The sequence below is a fragment of the Lactuca saligna genome, chromosome 1 (assembly GCF_052625555.1).
Source record: "Lactuca saligna cultivar CGN05327 chromosome 1, ASM5262555v1, whole genome shotgun sequence".
Lineage (NCBI taxonomy): Eukaryota > Viridiplantae > Streptophyta > Magnoliopsida > Asterales > Asteraceae > Lactuca > Lactuca saligna.
Genome location: NC_136417.1, coordinates 17,379,342 through 17,402,808, shown reverse-complemented (window position 1 = coordinate 17,402,808; position 23,467 = coordinate 17,379,342). Strand labels below are relative to the sequence as shown.

Here is a 23,467-nt window from a genome sequence, read left to right as displayed (position 1 = left end):
TCGATAAAGACTTTCCTTATGGTACTCATACCTTTTTGTGCATTGCAAGACCCATATATCAAGATGTTCTACTAGAAGATTGGTTAAATACCACAATTGCTTTGTTGTAGTGTTGAGATAGCACAAGTGTTTTGCTGAGATACCGCAACTGTTGTCTTGAGATACCACAATTAATTACTTTGTAGATATACCGCATCTGTTGATTTTGATGCCTACATTGATATACTAAGCGAGACAAGACATCATGCTAGTCTCCGTAGTGGCAATGAGGTCAAAGAAAAAATCTGGTTCCATAGGTCAACATAATTGAGAAGGAACTGAATGACGTTAAAAATAGAGTAAAAAACGAGATTTGTTATCAAGATGCCCTAATAGTACGTTTTTGATAGTCGATAAAGACTTTCGCTATGGTACTCATACCTTTTTGTGCATTGCAAGACGCATCAAGATGTTCTACTAGAAGATTGGTTCTTTCCTTATTTCAAACTCTTCTGTTAATTAAAGAACCATTAAATGATGAGTTTAATATTAGTTAATTAGTATTAATCTATTCAGATTATATAGAGTACACCACGTGCCGAGCTTAATAAAAGTCAATTTACTTAAATAGTGTATACCCTCATCAGGTTTCTTTTGCTTGATTTCTTTGAGTGCTTTGCTTCAAAGCCATGGCAAGTGCTGAAGAATTTTGTGAGAATTACTTGGTGCTTGATGCCAATGAAGCAAGTCTCTATGATATTGCTTGTATTTTGATATGTTCAACTACTTTCTTGAACACAAAAAAGTTTTACAAACAACGATCCCAAGATGTTCAAAAGTCAACCCATAGCTTCCGTCAACGATGGGTCATCTTCGCCTCCGTGCTCTTGCAGAAGCTTTTTATATGGGCAAAGAAGCCGATGGCTCTGATAGGGTCTTTGATCGAGCTACTGTTGAATCTTTTATCAAGCAATGGTGGTTTTTTTGGACTTTTGGTCAATATTATAACAGGTTATCGTTACATGCTTCGTGTTTTTATATATATACATGCATATGACATGAAATATTGTAGATTTCGTGATCTGTATTTAATTTGGTGTAATGACAGCATATTAATTAACCGAGCTTGTGGTTCTGGTGATGGGCATGTTGGCATCGGATAGTAGGAAATATTGTGGTCGTTTTGACAGCTTGTCTTTTTGGTTTGAATTACAGGCAAGGTGGTGAACCCGGTGGAATCACCGGAAAAGTACAACTCTATCATTGGAGTGCTGGACAAGCGGGTGAAACTGGATGAAAGTATTAAGCAGGACGATGGGAGATACAAACCGTCGCTCGCCATGATGGCCTCAAAATTAGCTTACGAAAATGAGGCTTTTGTGCAAGCTGCAGTACAACAACACCTAAAGGTCACATCTCTCTCTCTCTCTCTCTCTCTCTCTCTCTCTCTCTCTCTCTCTCTCTCTCTCTCTCTCTCTCTCTCTCTCTCTCTCTCTCTCTCTCTCTCTCTCTCTCTCTCTCTCTCTCGATCGTGATCATTGAATTCTATTATTTTCTCCAAAATTCAAGGTCTCTTGTAGTCTCCATTGTATATAAATTTGTTTTGGTTCGATTTATTTTATCAGAATTTTAATCTTAATAATTCCTAATTTGTTTCATCAAATCAAACCAAACAACTTTAACGTGGTTTAATTAATATCTTTCACAATTTCGTTCTACGTGGCATTGGAGTAATAAAACATTATATATAGAACTTTTTAATATATTCGATACATAAGTATTTTAATGGAGTTATGCGATCTTGGTTAATACTCTAATGAAGATTGACGTGAATTGTAGTTTTTACTCAATACTATTTATGGTAAATATTGAATGAGTTTAGTTACGAAATGGATATATCACTCTACCCACCCGTCATGTTAGGCTGAGAATCGACCTATCAATGATGTTATTAAAATAAAAATATTTTTACTTGAAGAATGCTGTTTTTGTATCTAAAAAAATTACTTAACAAAAGGATTTATCACAAAAACCCACCTAGTTACTTAAGTTTTATCATGACTATTTTTGTTAAGAACAAATATAGGAATTTTTTTTAAACGACGAATAAATATATATAAAAAAAGCTACAAGCTTAGCAAGAAACTAAGCAAAGTAGACAAGGTTCAAGAAATTAAAAGCAGTTGAGTGGGGACGAACAACTCCAAACCGTCCAATTACAAGTTATCTTTTTCTCTTATGCTTATGCCAAATATAAGAAAGAGACATAACATTATCCACCATTTTTATACGGGAGGAGAACATTTTGATATATACATTGTCATTTCTTGCCTTCTATAAGCACCAAAACATGCAATAAAGGATAGTAGTTAATACTTTCCTTTTCCGGGGACAATTTTCCCATGAGGCAACATAGTCTAGGAAATCCACCACCATTGTTAGTGAAGCAAGAGGAATACGACATCATCGGAAGATCCATTCTCTTGTTTTAGTAGCTAAGTCACAATTCACCAACACATGATCTATTGTTTGGTTCTCCTTATCACAAAGAGAGCAAACAATAGATTGAATATTAACGCCCATATCCTTTAAAGCAGATGCAACTGGAATTCTATCTTTTCCAACCCTCCAAACAAAACATAAGACCTTGGGTGGAACCAATTTAATCCAAATAGTGAGATTCCTGATAGGGATAATGAGCTTGGAGTCAAGTTGGCAATGCATATCCTCCACGGTAAAAATGTCATCAGAGGTACCATTGAACCGAAGGTGAATAGTGGAAGAATTAAAGATACTGAATCAATGACATGAAAAAGAACAAATAACTCTAGTGCAGTTGCATGATCAATAGGGGTTGTTTACAATACCAAGAGCATCTACCACCAGAAAATCGATTTGAGATCAAGTTATGCTTCTTAGATTCTAGTGCATACAAGGTAGGAAACTACAACGGAAGGCTAGAGCTGCCAAGCCAAGCATCCTTCATGAAAAAAGTATTGTTACCACAAACTAGAACATGGGAGAAAATATAAAAAAAAAATGTTCAATGAGTCAAGGTCCTTTAAGACTTTTGCAATGTTGCACCACACCCATGTTAAGGAATTTCCGCAATATGATTTGTCGGCTTATTGTCAATGTTATGAATGGTACCAATTATGTCTTTCCAAAGAGAATGTTCCCTATTTCTAAGCTTCCACTGCCACTTAAAGAGTATAGCATCATTTTGGGCTTTTAGTGTAACGAGGTAAATTTTCAAACAAAATTTTAAATTTTAAAACTCATAACCACATATAATAATTCTCAAAATCACAGTGTCGATGTCATAACATTTTTCAGAATAGTTTTCAAAAGTAACTATTCAAATCCAGGATCCTTGTTCATGACTCTCTTCTCTTGTGTGTGTACAATCGAGTCGCCGTCTTCCCGCAATCCTGATAAGAACCTGAAACACATAACACATAACACGGTAAGCACGAAGCTTAGTGAGTTCCCCAAAATACTACATGCAAAAAATTCGCCACTCGAGGCTATACTCTATAAGACCCTCCGGTCAATGTGTCTTATCAGGACCCTCCAGTCTCATAGCTCATTGGATCCTCTGGTCCGGTCTAGCTCGTTGGACCCTCCGGTCCGGTCTGGTTGAGGACCCTCAAGCCTCATAAATCGTTGGACCCGATGGTCCGGTCTGTAAAGCTCCACATGGCATAATTCACAAAGAAATAATTCACATCATAACATACAGGGAGGATAACATAATACTCAATGTAAGCACACAAGACCTTCCGGTCACACTGTGACATGTCAATTTCACGGCCAGAAAAGACCGATTTGTTTATGCTTTGTTTTTATAAAATCAGAGTAATCCTTTGATTAAAAGAGTTGCGGAATTTGTTCCCAAGATAAAATATGATAAAATAAAATTTATCAAAGCATTTCTTAAAGAAATCCATTTTCATTAAATAACAAAATCTCGGGATGTCATGTTCCGATATAGACCAAAAGCATAAACAATATAAAATAAACATTACAACAGTTATTTATAACTACTGATCTAGAATCCAAAATCTCTCGTCAGGTCCATCAACTTGTACTCTTGTGCCATTACCTGTAATGCAAAGAAAACTGAGTGTGTCGGGTTTGGGAGTCTGGTAAGCATATAGGGTTTTCAACCCACAATAATACATTTATTATATTCAATTATCAAACAATCAACCCAAATACCCATCCCCATATCTTCTTTATTTTCTCAAGGGTTTATCCTAAGAATCCGCTATCCTTCATTCATTCATTCCTAAGGATTTACCTAAGGAATTGGCACAAAGTCCATTTGCTACCACGGTTATACAACAGGCACTACGTCACATAGTCACCAGGGTTCATATAATAGGCACTACATCTCATAGTCACCAGGGTTTACACAACAGGCACGAAGTCACATCGTCACCAAGGTTTATCAAATAGGCACGAAGTCGCATCGTCACCAAGGCTTACTCAGTAGGCATGATGTAACGCCTGTGTTTCCGGGCTTGCCATTTTTAGCAATGTGATAGTCTAGGTTAACCTTTGTAACCCGTTTTGAAATAATAAGATTGTATTATTTGAGTATTATGTGATTTGTGCTTAATTGCTTAATTATGTGGTTTGATTAATTAAAAATAAAAATAAGCGTCAAAATTTAAGTGTAAAATAAACTTGATATCTTTAGATAATGTTGTAGTATTTGAAACAAGGTTTCCGAAGATATAAAGAATGCCGAAATCCGAGTTATAACGAGGAAGTTATGACCTGTCGAACTTTCGCGACAGAACTGGCACGACACAGCGCGACGTAAAAAGTGAATTTACTTTAGAGCAATATTTAGCCTTAGCAATCAAAATAAAAGTCGTAGAGTACGTCAAACCATGAGCGTGCATAAAAAGAACACCCAAATCTGACTTCGTATGAGGAAGTTATGATTTTTCGAAGTTTCGACTTAGCAGTATGCAGCCCGAATGCTCGATTTGAGACCGAGCGGTTTTTTGCCGAAACAATCTAAATGAGAATTGAATATCTCATTAATTTTAGTAAAACGATAAAAAGATAGGCGAAAACGGACGTCGGATGAAGAAGTTATGATTTTATAACGGAGTTTTCCTGTCCCGGCCTACTAAAAATAATATATAAGTAATATACTTATAATATATTAAAAATAAAGTCAAAATTAGCCAATGGAGTCTAAACAAGAGTTGTAGATCATGATCTCACCTTCGTGGCGATATAAAGAACGTCGAAAACGGAGTTCGTATGCGAAAGTTATGAATTTCTGAAGTTCGGGGCGCGAAACCCCAAAACTGTCAGAGACCACGACGTGGCAAGCAGTGCCACGACGTGGCAAATGTCTTGACACCTCCGGGAGGCCCCCAGATGCAACTTGGGATGACGCATGCAGTGAAGAACAAGCCCACGACGTGGGGAAAGGTTGCCACGACGTGGCAAGGGCCAAATTTGCCCTATAAATAGATTTGAAGGGCCAGCCGTTTAGGGTTGCTATTTTCTCTCTTCTCTCTCCCGTTTTACCTCGATTTGCGTGCTAGAAGTACCCCGAAGCCCCGGTAATATTCTCAAGTCCCGAAGCAAGTCCCGAGATCCCGAGAAGTGCGGTTTCCGAGCCGAAGCTCTGCCCGCGAGAAATTTGATTTTTGTAGAGATCTTCCAGATCTGTTGCGGATTACTACTTTTGCAAGCCGTAGTGCTGTCTGATCATCTTCTGATCAAGTGAGTGTATACTACCTTTCATAAACGCAATAATAATACAAGTATGGTTTGAGTGTATTAAGTATATTGTTGTTTATACGTGTGAGTGCGTTGTTACTTTCTCCTAAAGTATAATTATGAAGTATTTTATACGAGATACGTGTTATGTGTATATTTTATTGTTATGTGTGTGAATGTATATTCACTTTCTTCTATCTTACAGATCTGATTATTTCTATATGAAATACGTGTTATGTGTGTGTGCCTCATCTGTTATATGGAAAATGTATTGATCAAGCATGCTATACAGGTTTTGAAAATATGTATAAAAATGTATGTTTTTATCTACTAATATGTTGGGTAGAACATGGGTAGATAGTTGGTGTGTAATAAACAGATAAGAGGCCTCGTTGTTGTTTTGATCCAGTCATCTAGCGGAATTTAGATGATGACCACGGACTTTTCTAGACAGTCTAGTGGAACGCTAGCAGGCTCATAACCTGTAGGTGTTAATGAACTTGGGTGTTCATTCGCTGTATTCCATCCCCCTCATGGTTGCCTTATTTGACTTATATTGCTGAGGAACCCCCGCAGCATGTGTTGTCACCCCGATGAAAATATTCTTAGATCAGGTCCCTTGTGTTAGTTATTTTAGGGACATAAAGTGAGAATAACGGGAATGGGTAACTGGGTTATTGTTGGTTGATAATAATTAATTTAGTTATTTATTGTGGGTTGAAAACCCTATATACTCACCAGGCTCCCAAGCCTAACCCACTCAGTTTTATTTGTATTACAGGAAGTGGTGCAAGGGCGTAAGATGGATGAACCATCAAGTTGTTTTGTTTACAAGTCTGTATATGTAAATATTTGTTGAATGACTTGTAATGTTATCGTTTATGCTTATTGGTCTATATCGGAACATGACACCCCGAGTTTTGATTATATAATGAAAAATACATTTCTTTTATGAAATGTTTTGGTAAACATTGTTTTATCATGTTTTGTTTTTGGGAACAAATTCCGCAACTCTTTCAAATCAAAAGGATTTACTCTGAATTTATTTTAAAAGCATAAATGAAAATCGGTCTTTTCTGGCCGAGATTTTTGGGATGTCACACATGAAGTCGCATCGTCACCAAGGTTTTACTCAATAGGCACGAAGTCGCATCATCACCAACTATTCTATCTACCCATGTTCTACCCAATAGTTTTGTAGATATAAACACAAACACAGTTTAAATCATTTAACACCCGTAAAAAAGCATCAATTCCAATCCCATCTCAAATAGACAAATAATATATAACACATAGCACGTATTTCATAGCTAATAATTTATATTTATGTGTTAGAAGAAAGTAACTATACACTCACTTGATCAGAAGATGATCAGACAGCACTACGGCTTGTAAAAGTAGTATTCTTCGGTAGATCTGGAAAATCTTTAGACACCGGGCTTCTCGCATGCAGAGCTTTGGCTCGGAAACTCTTTTCTTCTTGGGATCTTTGGGCTTCGGGACTCGCTTCGGATCTTGGGATGATATCGGGGATTCGGGGGTACTTATTTGCATGTAAATCGAGGTAGAACGAGAGAGAGAGGAGAGAAAATAGCAACCCTAAACGGTTGGCCCTTCAAACTATTTATAGACCCCTTGCCACGTCGTGGCACCTTTTTACATGCCGTGGGCTTGGTCGTCACTGCATGCATCATCGCAAGTTGCGTCTGGGGGACTTAGGAGGTGTCAAAAGACTTGTCACGTCGTGGTATCTGACAGTTTTGGGATTTCGCACCCCGAACTTCAGAAATTCATAACTTTCGCATACGAACTCCATTTTCGACGTTCTTTATATCGACGTGTAGGTGAGATTATGATCTAAAACTCTCGTTTAGATTCCGTTGGCTAATTTTGACTTTATTTTTAATATATTATAAATATATTACTTATATATTATTTTTAGTAGGCCGGGACAGGAAAACTTCGTTATAAATTCATAACTTCTTCATCTGACGTCCGTTTTTGCCTATCTTTTTATCGTTTCACTACTATAAACGAGATCTTTGATTCTCATTTAGATTGTTTCGGCTAAAACCACTCGATCTCAAATCGAGTATTCGGGCTGCATACAGCTAAGTCGAAACTTCAGAAAATCATAACTTCCTCATACGAAGTCAGATTTGGGCGTTCTTTTTATGCACGCTCTAGGTTTAATGAACTCTTCAACTTTCGTTTAGATTACTAAGGCTAGATATCGTTCTATCTTAAATTCGTATTTTACGTCATTCGGTGTCGTGCCGGTTCTGTACCGAAACTTCGACAAGTCATAACTTCTTCGTTATAACTTGGATTTCGGCGTTCTTTATATGTACGGAATCCTTGTAACATATACTATAACTTAGTTACGATTAATCATTCTAAATAATCTTTCATCAAAAAGTCATTATTGACGCTTATCGTCTCTAAATTAACCAACCCTGATCTACGGGCGTTACACACACATAACTACCACTCAAGGTAAAGTATAGTGAGAAGACTTACCTCAGATGATGAACAACCCCTATAAACATTGTTGCTACGCACCGGCCACTAACTATGTGCCAAACCCAAAATTATCTCAAGTAGAACTAAGTCCAAACTCTCACTCATTGGGTCTAGAGGTTGATCAATAACCAGCCCATCAATGTCCTAAACCCATTGGGCCCACTAAGGCCCAATAATTAATGGGCCCTCTCAAGGCCCAATTCTCAATCTAGATGGCAAGCCGGACCCAAGGGCCCAAAGCATAAATATATAATTCCCTGGTCCAAGACTCTATTACATCAAGCCCAAAAATCCAGGCCTAACACTTCAAGGCCCAACACAATCCTTAGCCTAAAAGCCCACAGTGCGGTTACGTGGGGCGTACCCCCTTTGACACACACAGCATACACGCTCGCGCATGAGATTGATCGGGACACCAACCTAGTATGCGGGGTGTACTAGGATTTACTTTGGGCGTACGCCCAATTTTGCTTTAGTCCTTTTCTTGGTCTTAACTTGTTAAGACCTCAACTCATCTCTTGGATCTAGACTCCTTAATCACTTTTATTCCATAAAGTCAGGGACTTTAAGCCTTTGCATGGTTGATGTGGTCTCAAATACACAAAACACACATTCTATTTTCTCATTAAGCCCTTATCTCATGCATGACTTGCTTCTCACATCCAATATCTCATTTTTATGGAACCACTCCATCAAAAACACTCAAAATGATAGATAATGGGCTCTGGAGTTTAACAAATCTTAAAGCTTCAAACTTTGGGACCAAAAACCCTAAAATGGACCATATTGTGCACAAATCAAAAGGAATACGAAAGCTTTGAGCTTTATACCTTCAGTTGATGCTCAATTCTCATAAAAGCTCAGATCCAAGGCCTGGACTCCAACTCCTTCCCCTATAATGCTCCTTCTTCATTCCAAGGACTCACAAAGTCACCCCAAAGGCTCTCATGCACTCACAAGCTCATATGGATGAAGACTTAGGGTTTTTAGAGGGTTTGTTCTCTGAGAAGGTGGCCAGGATTGAGGCCATCTCATTCTTTATATAGGGTCACTTAAAATGTTAGGGTTTTCATTCACAACCTAGTACACCCAACGTTCCTCTTGGTACGCCCAGCGTACCAGGTGGTCCTCGCGTCCAATCCACACTCATAGGTACACTAAGCGTACCCATACTTACACCCAGCATACCCGCTTGCCACCCATTTCTTAATAAGGACTAAATTTGCCATATCTTCCAAACTATCATAGCTTCTTTGTTTCAAGTCCGACTCCAACGATTCTTACTTCCACGGAAAGGTGACGAGAAACTCTACGCTTCTAAGAACTTGTCACAGCCTCAAGGCTTAACGAACCAAAGCTCAAAACTTATATTTGATTAAACAGGATGTTACATTTAGGGACCCCACCCCCGATCCACCATCACATTTTGAAGCTAATACCTTGCTCCAAGAGAACTAATTTATTTTTGAAGTGTTTTTTGATCCACCCCACAAGAATCTTATTCTTATATTTTCAAGAGTTTTCTATAATGCAAACATGATCTTTGAATAACAAGAAATAACAAGTGTGTAAACTACTAAGAACGACTTTAATTAAGGTAAAAAGACCTCCAAAAGATAAGGTTTTAGATTTTCAAATGGACAACTTATCTTGGAAACGCTCAACAATCGGTTGCCAATGCTTTTTTAAGGTCATGTAGTTGAAGGGAAGAGAGTCAATGACACATGCAAGAAGACAGGCATAATTATTTTTTTCAATGGTGAAGTGCTTATACCAATTAAGACTCTTTATTTTTGAAAGTTTACTTTAAGTCTGGAGAAAGCGTGAAAACCTTTTAGGATTCTTGCATAGTTTCTAATATTAATGTAATCCCATTCATGTATAAATATTGCATCATCCTCATATAATAGATGAGATATGAGAGGGCCATTTTTAGTGATCTTGATTCCATGAAATAAAGATTTGTTACAAGCATTTTTCATCGCAACATTAAGTCCTTCTATTGCAATTATGAATAAAAATGATGAAAGTGGGTTACCTTGTCGAACACCACGAGAGATTATGAATAAAAATAGTGAAAGTGAGTCACTTTGTCGAACACCACAGGAGATTGAAAACTCTTTGATAGGGAAGCCATTTACAAGCACTGATGCACAAAAGGAAGAAAGACATCCCCTTATCTGTTTTTGCCATTTTCCCCAAAAAGCCATTTGATCTAAGATGGAGTCCGGATATCCCCACTTTAAGGAATCAAATATCTTCTCAAAATCGACTTTAAACAAGAACATTATTTCTTTGTTTTTTTCACCAAGATCATAGTTCGTTGATGATGAGGGGATCTTCTAAGATATTTCTACCCTCCACGTATGTTGATTGAACCTCACCGATTACTATTCCAATTACCTTTTTTAGTCTATAGGCGAGCGTCTTTCCCATAATCTTGTACTTGTAATAAAAAGTGTTTGCATCTTTTAGACTAATGATGTATTTAAAATTTATCTTAGCATGTCTTAAAAGATTAACTAATTTTGCAGTTAATTAATATAAAAGCCATATATAACTAGTTGGTATTTTAACTTATCGAACATTTTCCATTGTACCAATATATGCAATTTATACGAAGCCTTAAATTTGTGGTATTTTTATCCATCATCTTGTACTTTATTAAAATCATTTATATGATGTGATCAATCAAATAATAATTGAATATGATTAATTGAAGAATTTTGTTTAATGACTTGAATTTTCTTTTTTCTAACAGATGGATTTTATTGGCTTCTACAAATTTTGGAACGGTAAATAAACATCTACTAATTAATAAATCTAAAACAAAAAACTTATGAACCATATTACAAAATTAATTATATATGATTTTGTTTTCCAGATTACCAACAAAAATTCACAACATATGCAATGATGTTCCAAGATAGATCAGACCCAAACTTGATAGTAATAGCATTCAGAGGAACTGAACCATACGATGTCACCCAATGGGTGGTGGATGTTGACATCTCATGGTATGAGTTCAAAGATATGAACAACTCAACAACCATTGGTAGAATCCATGGTGGGTTCATGAAAGCACTTGGCTTGCAACGGATAAAAGGTTGGCCAAAAGAGCTCGATCTGCCTCCTAATGCAAAGGACAAAAACCCTTTTGCATACTACTATCTTAGAGAAAAGATTAAAAATATTCTAGAAAAGAACCCAAATGCAAAGTTTATGGTGGCGGGCCACAGTTTAGGAGGTGCATTAGCGATCTTATTTTTAGCTGTGTTGGGGTTACATGAAGAGACATGGTTGTTAAAGAGGTTCGAAGGAGTGTACACTTTTGGGCAACCAAGAGTTGGGGATGGGAGGTTTGGGAGACACATGATGAAGATCATTAAAGATCACGATGTGAGGTATTTTAGGTTTGTTTATAGCAATGATATCGTGCCTAGGGTGCCTTTTGATGACAATGCCTTGTTCTATAAGCATTTTGGATCAACTCTATACTATGATAGCATCTACAATGGCAAGGTATACCATATATCAGTCACTTTTCATTTTAACTTATAATTAATTAACTATAAGTTGTTTTATTTACTTAATGAACTTAGATATCGGTGGTTTTTATTACGTATCAATGCAGAAAAATAATTTAACAAAGAAATTAAGATGGTCAAGACATTCATCATTAAGTCCTAACATTTTACAAAATTTCCTTAATTTGTTTTTTCTTTTATTTTCACAAGTATGTAGTCATTTTGCACAAATATTTTTTAAACATAACATATCCATACATGCACATTTTAAGTGCATGATGGTATTGATTTTCATAATTGTTTATGTATGTTAGGTGTAAGTAATAATTAATATAATGTGATTGTAAGTAATATTGTATGTGTTTTATGTTTGTAAAGCTAATGTTTAAATGTAAACTCAGGTTTTGAAAGAAGAACCAAACAAGAACTATTTCTCTTTGGTGTGGGTTATACCCAAGTATTTGACTGCATTTTGGGAGATAGTTAGGAGCATCATTTTACCATACTGGAAGGGTAAAGAATACAAGGAAGAGTATTTAGAAATAATGCTTAGGATCCTCGGATTAATGATTCCGGGAATATCAGCTCACAGTCCCAAAGATTATATTGATATCACCCGACTCGGGACAGACCTAATACCAGCCAATAACGAACATGCCTACAATCAACATGTTGAAGGAAAATATGACTAATCAATAGATATAGTACTACATGTGCATCACAATGGAATAATGTCTAATATAGAATAAGCATATATACATATAAATTTGTAGTGGAGGTCATACGAAACAAAACTATAGATGTTACCTCATTGGAGTCGTCCACATCGGCAAGACACGGTGTCATTTGTCTCGATGTATGTTGAAGTCTTTCATCTCTCTATGGCTTTTATTCAGCAAGCTCGTACAAGCTTATAATATACTTTAAGTGATTCTTAACCTATTAACGTAGTTTGTATTCATTTTTAACTTACACATCTGATCAATGCAAAAGCATGATTGACATTTTAGTATAACTTGGTTGAAATAGCTCATTAATGCCTCTCAAAAATAGAAGTGCACAAAAGTCGGATCTAATATTAGATTTTGGATATACATGGACCATATTTTCCAGAATTTTGATTGAAAATTATCGGATTTTAGACCAGATCAGGTTTAACTAGCAGAATTTTTCCGGATTTTCATATGGCAATGATAGGCTTTTTTGGATAAATCATATATATTTGGATTTTTCAAAAATGATAAAATTTGGAGTAAATATTCGATGGCCAAATTTTCGCATAGCCGGAACACATATGAAGAATCAAATATATCCATTTCAGACATTCAGAATTATATTTAAAAAAAACGGATTGTATTTTTTTAAATACAAATTAAGAGTCAAGATCCAGTTTTTGCACCTTTACTCACAAGCAAAAGTAGTTCCACAACTTGAGAAATTAACATATTTTTAATTTGACCATTTTAAATATTTCACATCTTTCTCACTTTTGCTTCATTTGTATAAAAAATAACTTGAAAATTCCTAAAATTTCAATTTATTATTTACAATTATTTTATTAGATATACGATTGATTCACACAGACATGTTTAAGATGCAGGAATAATAATGAACAAAAGAATTATATAGTTCAAATGATTAGTGTAATTATCGTGCTACATCAATGACCAAACTAGAGAAATTTTATGGACTTCATAACGAGGTTTAAAATGTACATTGAAATCTATTTGTAAGGTTAGTATTGATAGTTTTGGGCCCAAAATACCATTTGTAAATCATCTTACGTTATATGTATTTGGTGTCTTCCCATCAATCATTTATTGAGTTGAAGCTATACAAGGACTTATCTTATTTATCGTCACCATCTTATTAAATAAGTATGTTAGATTCCCAGTAGAATTTCCAAAATTAGAAAGTACCATAAGTGATTAGATCTTGGATAAAATATTATTTCGTCTAAATTTGTTTCATCCACTTTACTGAATTCATTTCAAGATGCACTACACACTATTGTCACAACAAAGAACAAAATATCCATGTTTTATGTCCGACTCTAAAAGGAAGTTATTCCTAAATAAACTTCATGCTTGCTTCTAAAATTTAGATGTATTTTTCTTTTCCAATTGAAATAGAACACCTCTTGTAAAATTTAAACATCCAATTGATCTGTAACGACCCAAAAATCAAGGATAAGAATTTCGTTTTTAATATAGCTAAAACATTGATATCATTTATTTCAAACATTCAAATCATCATTAAGTAAAACATTTATCAAAGTTCATCCCAAAATAATTCATTGCGGAAATCATAGGTGTATGCACTGCGATCAATCCGACCTCTTCCTTTCCAAATCGATGATACCTGAAACCAAAATTGTAAATCGTAAGCACAAAGCTTAGTGAGTCCCCCACAGCATACCTCACACACAATCCACATAAAACATACCATATTAGCTATAAAAGCTACATATATCACATAAGCCATGCATACAAACATATGGGTTTCCATGGAAACCCTCCAAGGTCTTATGCCATGTCCCATGGGAACCCCGACATGGTCACAATCCACTGCTACGGAAACCCCCTAGGGTCTCTACTACCAAATACAAATCATTCAAAAAAAACTTACTGGGATGCCATGGAAACCTTCCATGGTCTTATACCATGTGCCATGGGAACCCCCACATGGTCACAATCCACTACCACGGGAACCTCCCAGGGTCTTCCATGCAAGCATCACAAAGAAAACTAGCATATCGAATACCACACAATCAACTAGCATACCACATATAACTAATTTCCATGGGAACCCCCACATGCTCACATACATAATACATAATGTATCGATAGAACATTCACAAGAATCATCACAACTAAATAAATGGGTCGGCCTTGGTGCCTTAGACCCATTGGTATGGTGAGAAGACTCACCTCGCACTACAGAAGCTTCCCGCATGAATTCCTATGTTGTTGCCCTGCCAGCATCCCTAGCTGTTACTACCAATCAATATACCCAATTAGCAATTAGGTTTCATACCATAATCCCTAATCCATGAAAGGGGTAGAATGACCATTCTACCCCTGGCCCAGTATGATCCAAAACTAAGGCCCAAACCCAAAACAAAATCCCAACACTATAATGTCTATAAAACCAACAATGGCCCAATTTTCGAAATTAGGCCCGAACCTTTCTAATGGCCCTTATACTAAAGCCCACTATTCTCCTTAGTCAATAATCATGATGTAACGCCCGGGTTTTCAGGGCTAAGCATTTTTGTCAATGTAATAGTCTAGGTCAACTATTGTAACTCTTTTTGAAGTAATAAATATGAAATATTTGAGTATTATGTGAATTATGTGTGTTTATGTGTTTATTATTTAATTATAAATGTATAATTAATAAAGAATAAAAATGAGCGTCAAAATTAAAGTGTGAGATAATCCCGATATCTCTACATAAAGTTGTAGAATATGTCTCAAGGTTTCCGTACATATAAAGAATGCCCAAATCCGAGCTATAACGAAGAAGTTATGGCCCGCCGAAGTTTTACGGCTAAACCGGCACGACACCGGGAGACGTAAATAGTGAATTTACGATAGAAGACTTTTTAGCCTTAGCAATCTAAACAAAAGTCGTAGAATGTGTTAAACTAAGAACATCGATAAAAAGAACACCCAAATCTGACTTCGTATGAAGAAGATATGATTTTTCTAAGATTCGGCTTAGCAGTGCACGGCCTGAAACTCGAATTTTAGTTCGAGCGGTTTTTGGCTTACGCAACGTAAATGAGAGTTGAAGATCTCATTAATAGGAAATCAACGGTAAAAAGACAGACAAAAACAGAGTCCGTATGTAGAAGTTATTAATTTTACGCAGACGTTTAACAGTATAATCTCCTTGTACTGTTAAATTTAAGATCGGTCGAGAATTAGCTGACGGTGTCAAAATGAAAGTTGTAGATCTTATTATTACCTACGCGTGGATATAAAGAACGTCAAAAACGGAGGTCGTATGTGAAAGTTACGGATTTTAGAAGTCGGAAGTGTGCTGTGCGAAAATGGGTGATGTGGCACAATCTTGGCCATTGCTTTCTCCCCAAGGCTTGCCACCAGATGGTGACATGTGGCACCAAGTTCAGCCACATTTCACCCTATAAATACCACCTCTCCCACCCTCATTTTCTTCACACCTTTCCCATTCTTTCTTCTCTTTACTCTCTCTCTCTCTCTAGAACCTCTCTCTAGCCCCGAAATCCCCCGAAAAGCCTAGGGAACCTCCCTAGCACGAGGCGGAAGCCCCGGAGTGCTCGAAGGCTCTGAGAAAAAGAGATTTTCGGCTCGGGAACGCTGCTCCAAGCAAAGCCCGGTTTTCTATAAAACCCGCTGTAAGTGAGCTACGCCTACGCTATTTTTAATATAACTTTTATTTAATTATAGTAACGTTATTAGGAACTTATAATAAATACTTGGGCTATTATTATGGGTTATATAAGTATTTTTTGACGCTTATATAATAATAATAATAATAGCTAGACTATTAATTAGTCTCGACGAATAATAAACTAAACTCTAGTGGTAATAATACTAGGTTTCGTCGAAGAAAAAAATTCTTTTTAAGAAGCGAAGCGCTGTCTGAGTTCGGAATCACCACCTTTTCCGGTGAGTGCATAGTTACCTTCAACTTACACATAGATATGAAGTATTTTATATAAATTACGTGCTATGTGTGCATATTATCTGAATACTTGTTATCTATGCTAGATGAACGTTGTTATACATGTTTTCAATGATTTAAACTGTATACGTATTTTATATCTACGAAAATGTTGGGGTAAAACATGGGTAGATGTAATAGGTGATGTGTGATAAAATGATGAGAGGCCTCGATGTTGTTGTTGTTGATCCAGTCATCTAGCGGAGTATAGATGACGACCACGGACTCTTCTAGACAGTCCAGTGGAACACTAGCAGGCTCGCAACCTGTAGGTGTTGTGAACGATGTGTTCACCGGTGTACTCCATCCCCCACATGGTTGCCTATTAGGACATTTATTGCTGAGGAATCCCCTTAGCAGTAGTGTTCGTCCCGATGATGATCCTTAGGCTAGGTCCCTTATGATAGGTGTTTAGGGACGTAAAGTGAGGATAACGGGAACGGGTAATCGGGTTATTGTTGATTGATGAAATTAATAAACTTATTTATTGTGGGTTGAAAACCCTATGTGCTCACCAGGCTCCCAAGCCTGACCCACTCAGTTTTATGCATTACAGGTAGTGGCGCATGAGCATAGGTGTGATGTTTTGGACGAGGGATTACGGATATAGGCCTGTAGATATGAAATAATGTAGTAAGGCTTATATTGTACTGTTTATACTTTTGATCTGTACGAACATGACATCCCGAGTCTTTTAATGAAATACATTTCTATGGAAATGCTTTTGATAAATCTTTATCATATTATTGTTTTGGGACAAATTCCGTAACCCTTTTTTTAAAAAGATAACTCTGATTTTGAAATAAAGTATAAACAAAACCGGTCTTTTCTGGCCGTGATTTTGGGGATGTCACACATGACCCCAATTGGCCCACGAAGGCCCACAACAAACTAATCCAAGAATTGACCCAAATCATGGCCCATAATGTGAAGTCCATTTCTATATTGGGCTATAAGGCCCAATAGGCCTAACTATTCCAGTATTGGCCCAAGATAAATTCAGACCCAACAAACCGCAAATCCAGGCCCAAAACCATTAGGGCCCAAAATTCCAAAGTCCACTAAGGCCCATGTCCTCCTGAGAGGGTACGCCCAGCGTACCTCGTATATACGCTTAACGTACTAGGAAAATGGACTGTACGCGCAGCGTACTACATAGTATGCCCAGCGTACACACAGTTCATGCACAAAATCCATCAAGTGCTTAATACTTGATACAACAAGTCCAAATCACATATTTGAGCTATATTTAACGTCTAACCCATTAAGTCACTGACTTGGTGACTGTGCATGCACCAAACTAACCCAAACTCCAAAAATGGCATTATACTTCCATAAAAGTGACCCTAACTCATGCATGAATTCATTAAGACCTTCAAGATGGCAACTTTTTGTCTTAGGGACTCAAATAACATCAAGGGTGGCAACCCCAAGTCTAAGAATCGATTATGAACCATAAAGCTTCATCCTTGGGACCAAAAAGGAACCAAAACCCAAAAATGGTAGATATAAGAGAAGAATGATCAAGTTCAAAGCTTTATACCTTCATCAAGCTAAGAATGAGTCCTAGAAGCCAGATCCATAAGCTCCTCCTTGATTCCCATCTTTGCATCAAAGTCCATCTTCTTGAAAATGGATCAAACACCCCAAAAATGGACTCCATAACCTCAAAATGCCACCATGGATGATATATGATGATTTCTAGGGTTTAGAGGGGTGGAGGCTGAAGATATTAGGGTTAGGTTATGAGATAAGGAGCTTAAATAGGGCCTAAGACCCTAAAATAAGGTTCTGATCTAACTGGAGTACGCCCAGCGTACATATGGTACGCCCAACATACTTCGAGGAACATTTGCGACCATCCTAGTCTGTACGCTCAGCGTACTCCAAGGTACGCCCAGCGTACTCCAAGGTACGCCCAGCGTACTACCTTCTTCACTAGTACACCCAGCGTACTCTTTGTGTACACCCTGTGTACTCAGCTAAGCCTGAAAACCACGAAACTTTCGAAGGCCATAACTTCTTTGTTATAAACATGATTCTGGCGATCCTTATATCTACAGAAAGGTAACGAGAAGCCCTACACTTCTATCAACTCAAACCTTTCTTAAGACCTTCCGAAAAAAATCCATTTTCCACAAAAGCCCAACCTGCCACTTTACCGAAATACTCCTAGGCTCCAAAACACGAACCGAACACCCGGATCGCTTATAATACATCACCCGCACCCAAATGGGCCTAGATCTTTCCTTCCCAAGAGCCATAATCCTTATAATGACCCGGCTTCAAGCCACAGCCTCAAACTAGGAGTCAATTCGGAACAGAGTGTTACAACTCTCCCCCACTTAAATTATATTTCTTTCTCGAAATCATGCATCACCATCCCTGACATACCAAACAACCTGATCAACATGACCACCAAACCCGAGAACACCACAACCTTCCCAAGTAAACTTAGACCAACCCTGCAGGGTTCTAAAACCTGAAGATGAAACAAGTTCCTTGCAACATTATTCCGTTTACTCAATCTGAGACTTGAAGTATCGAGATGGCTTGCCGCCCATATCGAATCATTGTCGAGTTCACTGCACTTATCTCCCAACTGGCTATCTGACTTCCGACATTATTTAGTCTAACTGTAAACAACTTAGAATATATCCCAGTTGGTAGGCAACTCACACACGGACCCAAATCACTGAAACCACTTCAACTCATCTTGCTGCCACATAGTTGCTTTCCTGAAGAACAACCGGGACCTCCCTGGTCCCAACTTGTCTATCAACTATCCAAAACACCGGACACATGCCCGATAACTGAGCCAGAAACACACGAACAACAATCCCACATGATCTCCGAAGGATACCTCATCTGACAATAACTGCCCTACCTATACAACCACTCATAGCTCCTTCCACCCATTTGATCCATCCGATCATGATAGGCTAACAACCTGTCACCACTGAATCCAACGCAAAAGGTGAATGCTACCAGAATAATTGTAGTCTTACATCATACCCGGACTCCTTCAATCTACCGACACCTGATTCCAATTTTGTTGTGACCTACTCACAACCTTGCGAACTGGCCCACCCTGGCCTAAGTCATCTGAATGAATCCGTGAATGCTACGGCTACACCCCACATACTTGTTGGAATAGTGTCTAACGCTCGACTATATTAGGCAAGTATTTGATCCGGTTGTGCATGGTCCTTTTGGGTTGCCTTCACCATAGCAACTTGATGGATGATTTGTTAAGAGAGAGTAAATATTATAAGGAATAATATATGGGTATTTGATTAATATAAGTTATAGATTAATTGGAATTAATTTGGTGACTTAAAGAGATTAATTAAATAAGAGGGTATAAACTGTCAATTGTTTGATAGTTACACTTTAGACTATAAATCCTTATCCATGATAGGATGGACGATTTCTAGGGCTTGGATAAGCCAAAATCGTCCATAGGGTTATCAAGGAAAGGATATGGATCAACTTAAAGTCTAAGTTATCCAATTAGGGTTAAAGTTGTAATCCTTAAGGAGTCTACAAGTATAAATAGACCCTAGGGGTGAGGGAATTCGAAACACCATAAAAAGTAGAGATACTCTGGCCGAATTCCTCCCCTCTCCTCTCTCCTAAATCATCTTTCTTGCTATTGGTGTTTGTAAGCCATTAGAGGAGTGACATTTGTGACTCTAGAAGCTCCAAGACAACAAGATCAACAAGGAATCCAAAGGTATGATTCTAGATCTATTTCAATGTTGTTATTTAACCTAATTAGCCATTAGAAGTCTTGGATTCAAAGCATGTTTAATTAGAAAGCCTAGATCCGAGCATTAGGGTTTTGCATGCGCACATAGGAAAGTTCTTATGGCTAAAACCCATCAGTGGTATCAGAGCCTAGCTTGGTTTTCTTTAAATTGTTGCTTGATTAACTGAAACAAACCTGCAAAATTCGATTTTTGGGTTTCTGAGTCATGGACTCGGCGAGTAGGCCTGACTCGGTGAGTCCCTTTGTGTACTCGGCGAGTCCGGGCGTCAGGATTAGGCAAAACCGGGATTTTTTCATGTTTATCTTATGGAAGCTAACCTTAATCATATTAGATCAACCCTAATCCGATTTTTTGATATATATGACTATAATCTTGATCTAATTAAAGATATTTATCATCTAATAAAATATTTAAATTCCTTATATGATAAATGATTAATTATTTTGATAATTATCTTAAAAGAAATCTTGGATAAATCAAATAAAGATAATTAGGATATTAATTGTTAATTGGAATTATTTGTTATTTGATCCTCCATGTTTTAAAATGTTTAAAACTTGCCCTCAAGTTTTGAAATTTATATTTGTGATTATAAGGTTTTAATTTAGACAACTTAAATTTCAAACCCTACGTTTTAAAAGGTTTAAAACACAACCTTATACTAATACGATATTACTAGAATATATATATATATATATATATATATATATATATATATATATATATATATATATAACTAAATGCTAGTCTCATCGTTAGTAGGCCTCATTCACGAAGCCGATCTATAAGGTGGGTATAAGGTTGCGGCCTATAAAATGGCGCTTAATGGGTGTACACTCACACCCACCGCTTGCTTGATTGGTGGAGGGTCGTTAGCCGAACGGGTAGGATAGGGCAACCTCATCCTCTCATTAAAAGTATAATAAGAAATACAAAGTAACTACACGTTTTAAAAAAAAATCCCAATCTTAGTTACTTTAGGAAAAGTGAATTGATGCAATCCCATGAAATTACACTTTGCACCCTTGCTAAGAAGTTAGTGGAGCGTGTGTGGTTTACCGGCACACTAATTGGTTCTAAGAAAAGGTGGCAAAGGGTGATTCATTGTTTATCATAATTCGATGGAGCGTGTGTGGTTTACCAGCACATCAAATAGGTGATCGTTACAATGAAGGCACCATGTGAATTTGCATGGTAATTCACACCCGCTTTGTGATCCTCGGCATCCCAGTCACAAACAAGAGGGGCATATCGAGATTTAAACATGCCATTGAATAGTTCAATGAATCTCATCCGAACCTAGGAATTCTCAATACACTTAGGACTAATAGTCTAGGTTTTATTATGGAGAATTAGTGAATCGTCATTCACTTACCTTCAATTTATTTTCATGTTAGATTACGGCATCCCTTTTCTAATATGTAAATGTTATTGTTGGATCCTAACCCTAATTTTTCTTATTGGGTGATAATTAGGGATTCTTATTCTAATCTATCTTTGTCCTTTCTATAGATGTCGAACACAAACAACGCTGCTGCGAGTTCTTTCACGTTGATGTGCCTTTCCCAAAAGGTCACCTTCGATGGAACGAACTTTAGCGAATGGATAAGATACATTCGCACCATTGCTCGCTACGAGGATAAGGAGTATGTCCTCGATGAAAAGCTTGAGAAGATCAACCCCGAACTCGCTACTCCAGCTGAAATCACCGCTTTTGAGACTCATGAGCGAGATGCAACGAAGGTACATTGCATCATGATTGCCACCATGAACTCTGAATTCCAAAAGTCCTATGAGGACATGTATCCATACGAGATGCATCAAGACTTGTTGGAGAGATACCACCAAAACGCGAGACAAGAGCGTTATGAGATTTTCACTAGCATGATCTCCGCAAAGATGGGTCATGGAGAATCTCTTACCGTGCACCTGCAAAAGATGCAAAGGTATGTCGATCACCTTCGCAAGTTAAATGTTGACTTTGGGGAAGACTTGGTGATCGACATGGTGCTTCACTCTTTGCCTCCGATGTACAACCAATTTAGGATGACCTACCACATGAACAAAGAGGAGGTCACCCTAAGCAAACTCCAAGGTCTTTTGAGGGTCGCTGAGAGCAACTTCAAAGACAAGTCGGTTGCACCTACTCCCAATCCGTCTGCTGCTCCTGTCTTGGCAATTGGTCAAGGAAAGGGAAAGAAGAGGAAGGCTTCATCAAAGAACTATCTCAAGGTTAAAGCGCGAGATGGTGCCTCTTCTAGTGGGACCAAAGTTGATCCCTCTAAGCCCTATCCTAACCCGAAGGAGGCAGAGTGCCACCACTGCCACAAGATAGGACATTGGAAGAGAAGCTGCCCAGAATACCTGCAAGCAATCAAAGAAGGAAAGATCAAGCCATCTTTCGCAGGTATATACACAATTAAATCTAACGATTCTAATCATGCTATTTCTTGGGTTCTTGACACCGGTTGTGGTTATCACATTTGTTCAAATGTGCAGGGACTAAGAAGAAGTAGGGATGTGGAGCAAGGAAGGATCAATCTAATCATGGGGAACAGAAGATCGTCGCCTATTACCAAGATTGGAGTGTATTCTTTAGTGCGCGCTTAGGAATAATTTGTGTTTAGATTTGAACAATTGTTGCTATTCGCCAGAAATGGCTAGAAACATCATTTCATTTCATGGTTTATATAGACAAGGATTTAGATTTTCTTTTAATAATGAGAATGGTTCTATTTTGGCTTATCTAAATAGTGTCTTTTACTTTGAAGCTATACCATGTAATGGAATATATGAAACTGTTATGATTGTTGATAACTTAGGAAATGATGTTTTGAATATTGATTCTTCCACTAGTTTGGATAAAGCATCCTTGTGGCATTGCCGTCTTGGACATGTCAACAAGAAAGGCATAGCCCAACTCCAAAAGGATGGAGTGTTGGAGTCATTCGACCTTAGGGAAGATGACACATGCGAGTCTTGTTTACTTGGAAAGATGACTAAGTCACCCTTCACGAATACTTGTGAAAGGGGTGAGGGGCTATTGGATCTAATACATACCGATGTATGTGGACCCTTTAGATCAACCGCGAAGGATGGGAACCGCTTCTATGTGACTTTTACCGATGATTATAGTAGATATGGGTATATCTATTTAATCAAGCAAAAGTCAGAAACCTTTGAAAAGTTCAAAGAGTTCAA

At 37.4% G+C, this 23,467-nt stretch overlaps 1 protein-coding gene across 1 annotated transcript; it reads left to right on the top strand.

Moving 5' to 3' along the window:
- The first annotated feature begins 623 nt into the window (after positions 1-623).
- On the top strand, positions 624-12,732 carry LOC145025465 (triacylglycerol lipase OBL1-like). The gene is made up of 5 exons (XM_078976780.1): positions 624-990; positions 1,195-1,388; positions 11,015-11,048; positions 11,138-11,775; positions 12,182-12,732. The coding sequence occupies exons 1-5, from the start codon at positions 669-671 to the stop codon at positions 12,470-12,472; spliced, it is 1,479 nt and encodes a 492-aa protein (XP_078832906.1). The 5' UTR covers positions 624-668; the 3' UTR covers positions 12,473-12,732.
- The last annotated feature ends 10,735 nt before the right edge of the window (positions 12,733-23,467 follow it).

Coding starts and splice junctions, on each gene's coding strand:
- LOC145025465 (XM_078976780.1), top strand. CDS start 669: ATGGCAAGTGCTGAAGAATTTTGTGAGAATTACTTGGTGCTTGATGCC. Junction 991..1,194: donor TTTGGTCAATATTATAACAG/GTTATCGTTACA, acceptor TTTGAATTACAG/GCAAGGTGGTGAACCCGGTG. Junction 1,389..11,014: donor CAGTACAACAACACCTAAAG/GTCACATCTCTC, acceptor TTTTTCTAACAG/ATGGATTTTATTGGCTTCTA.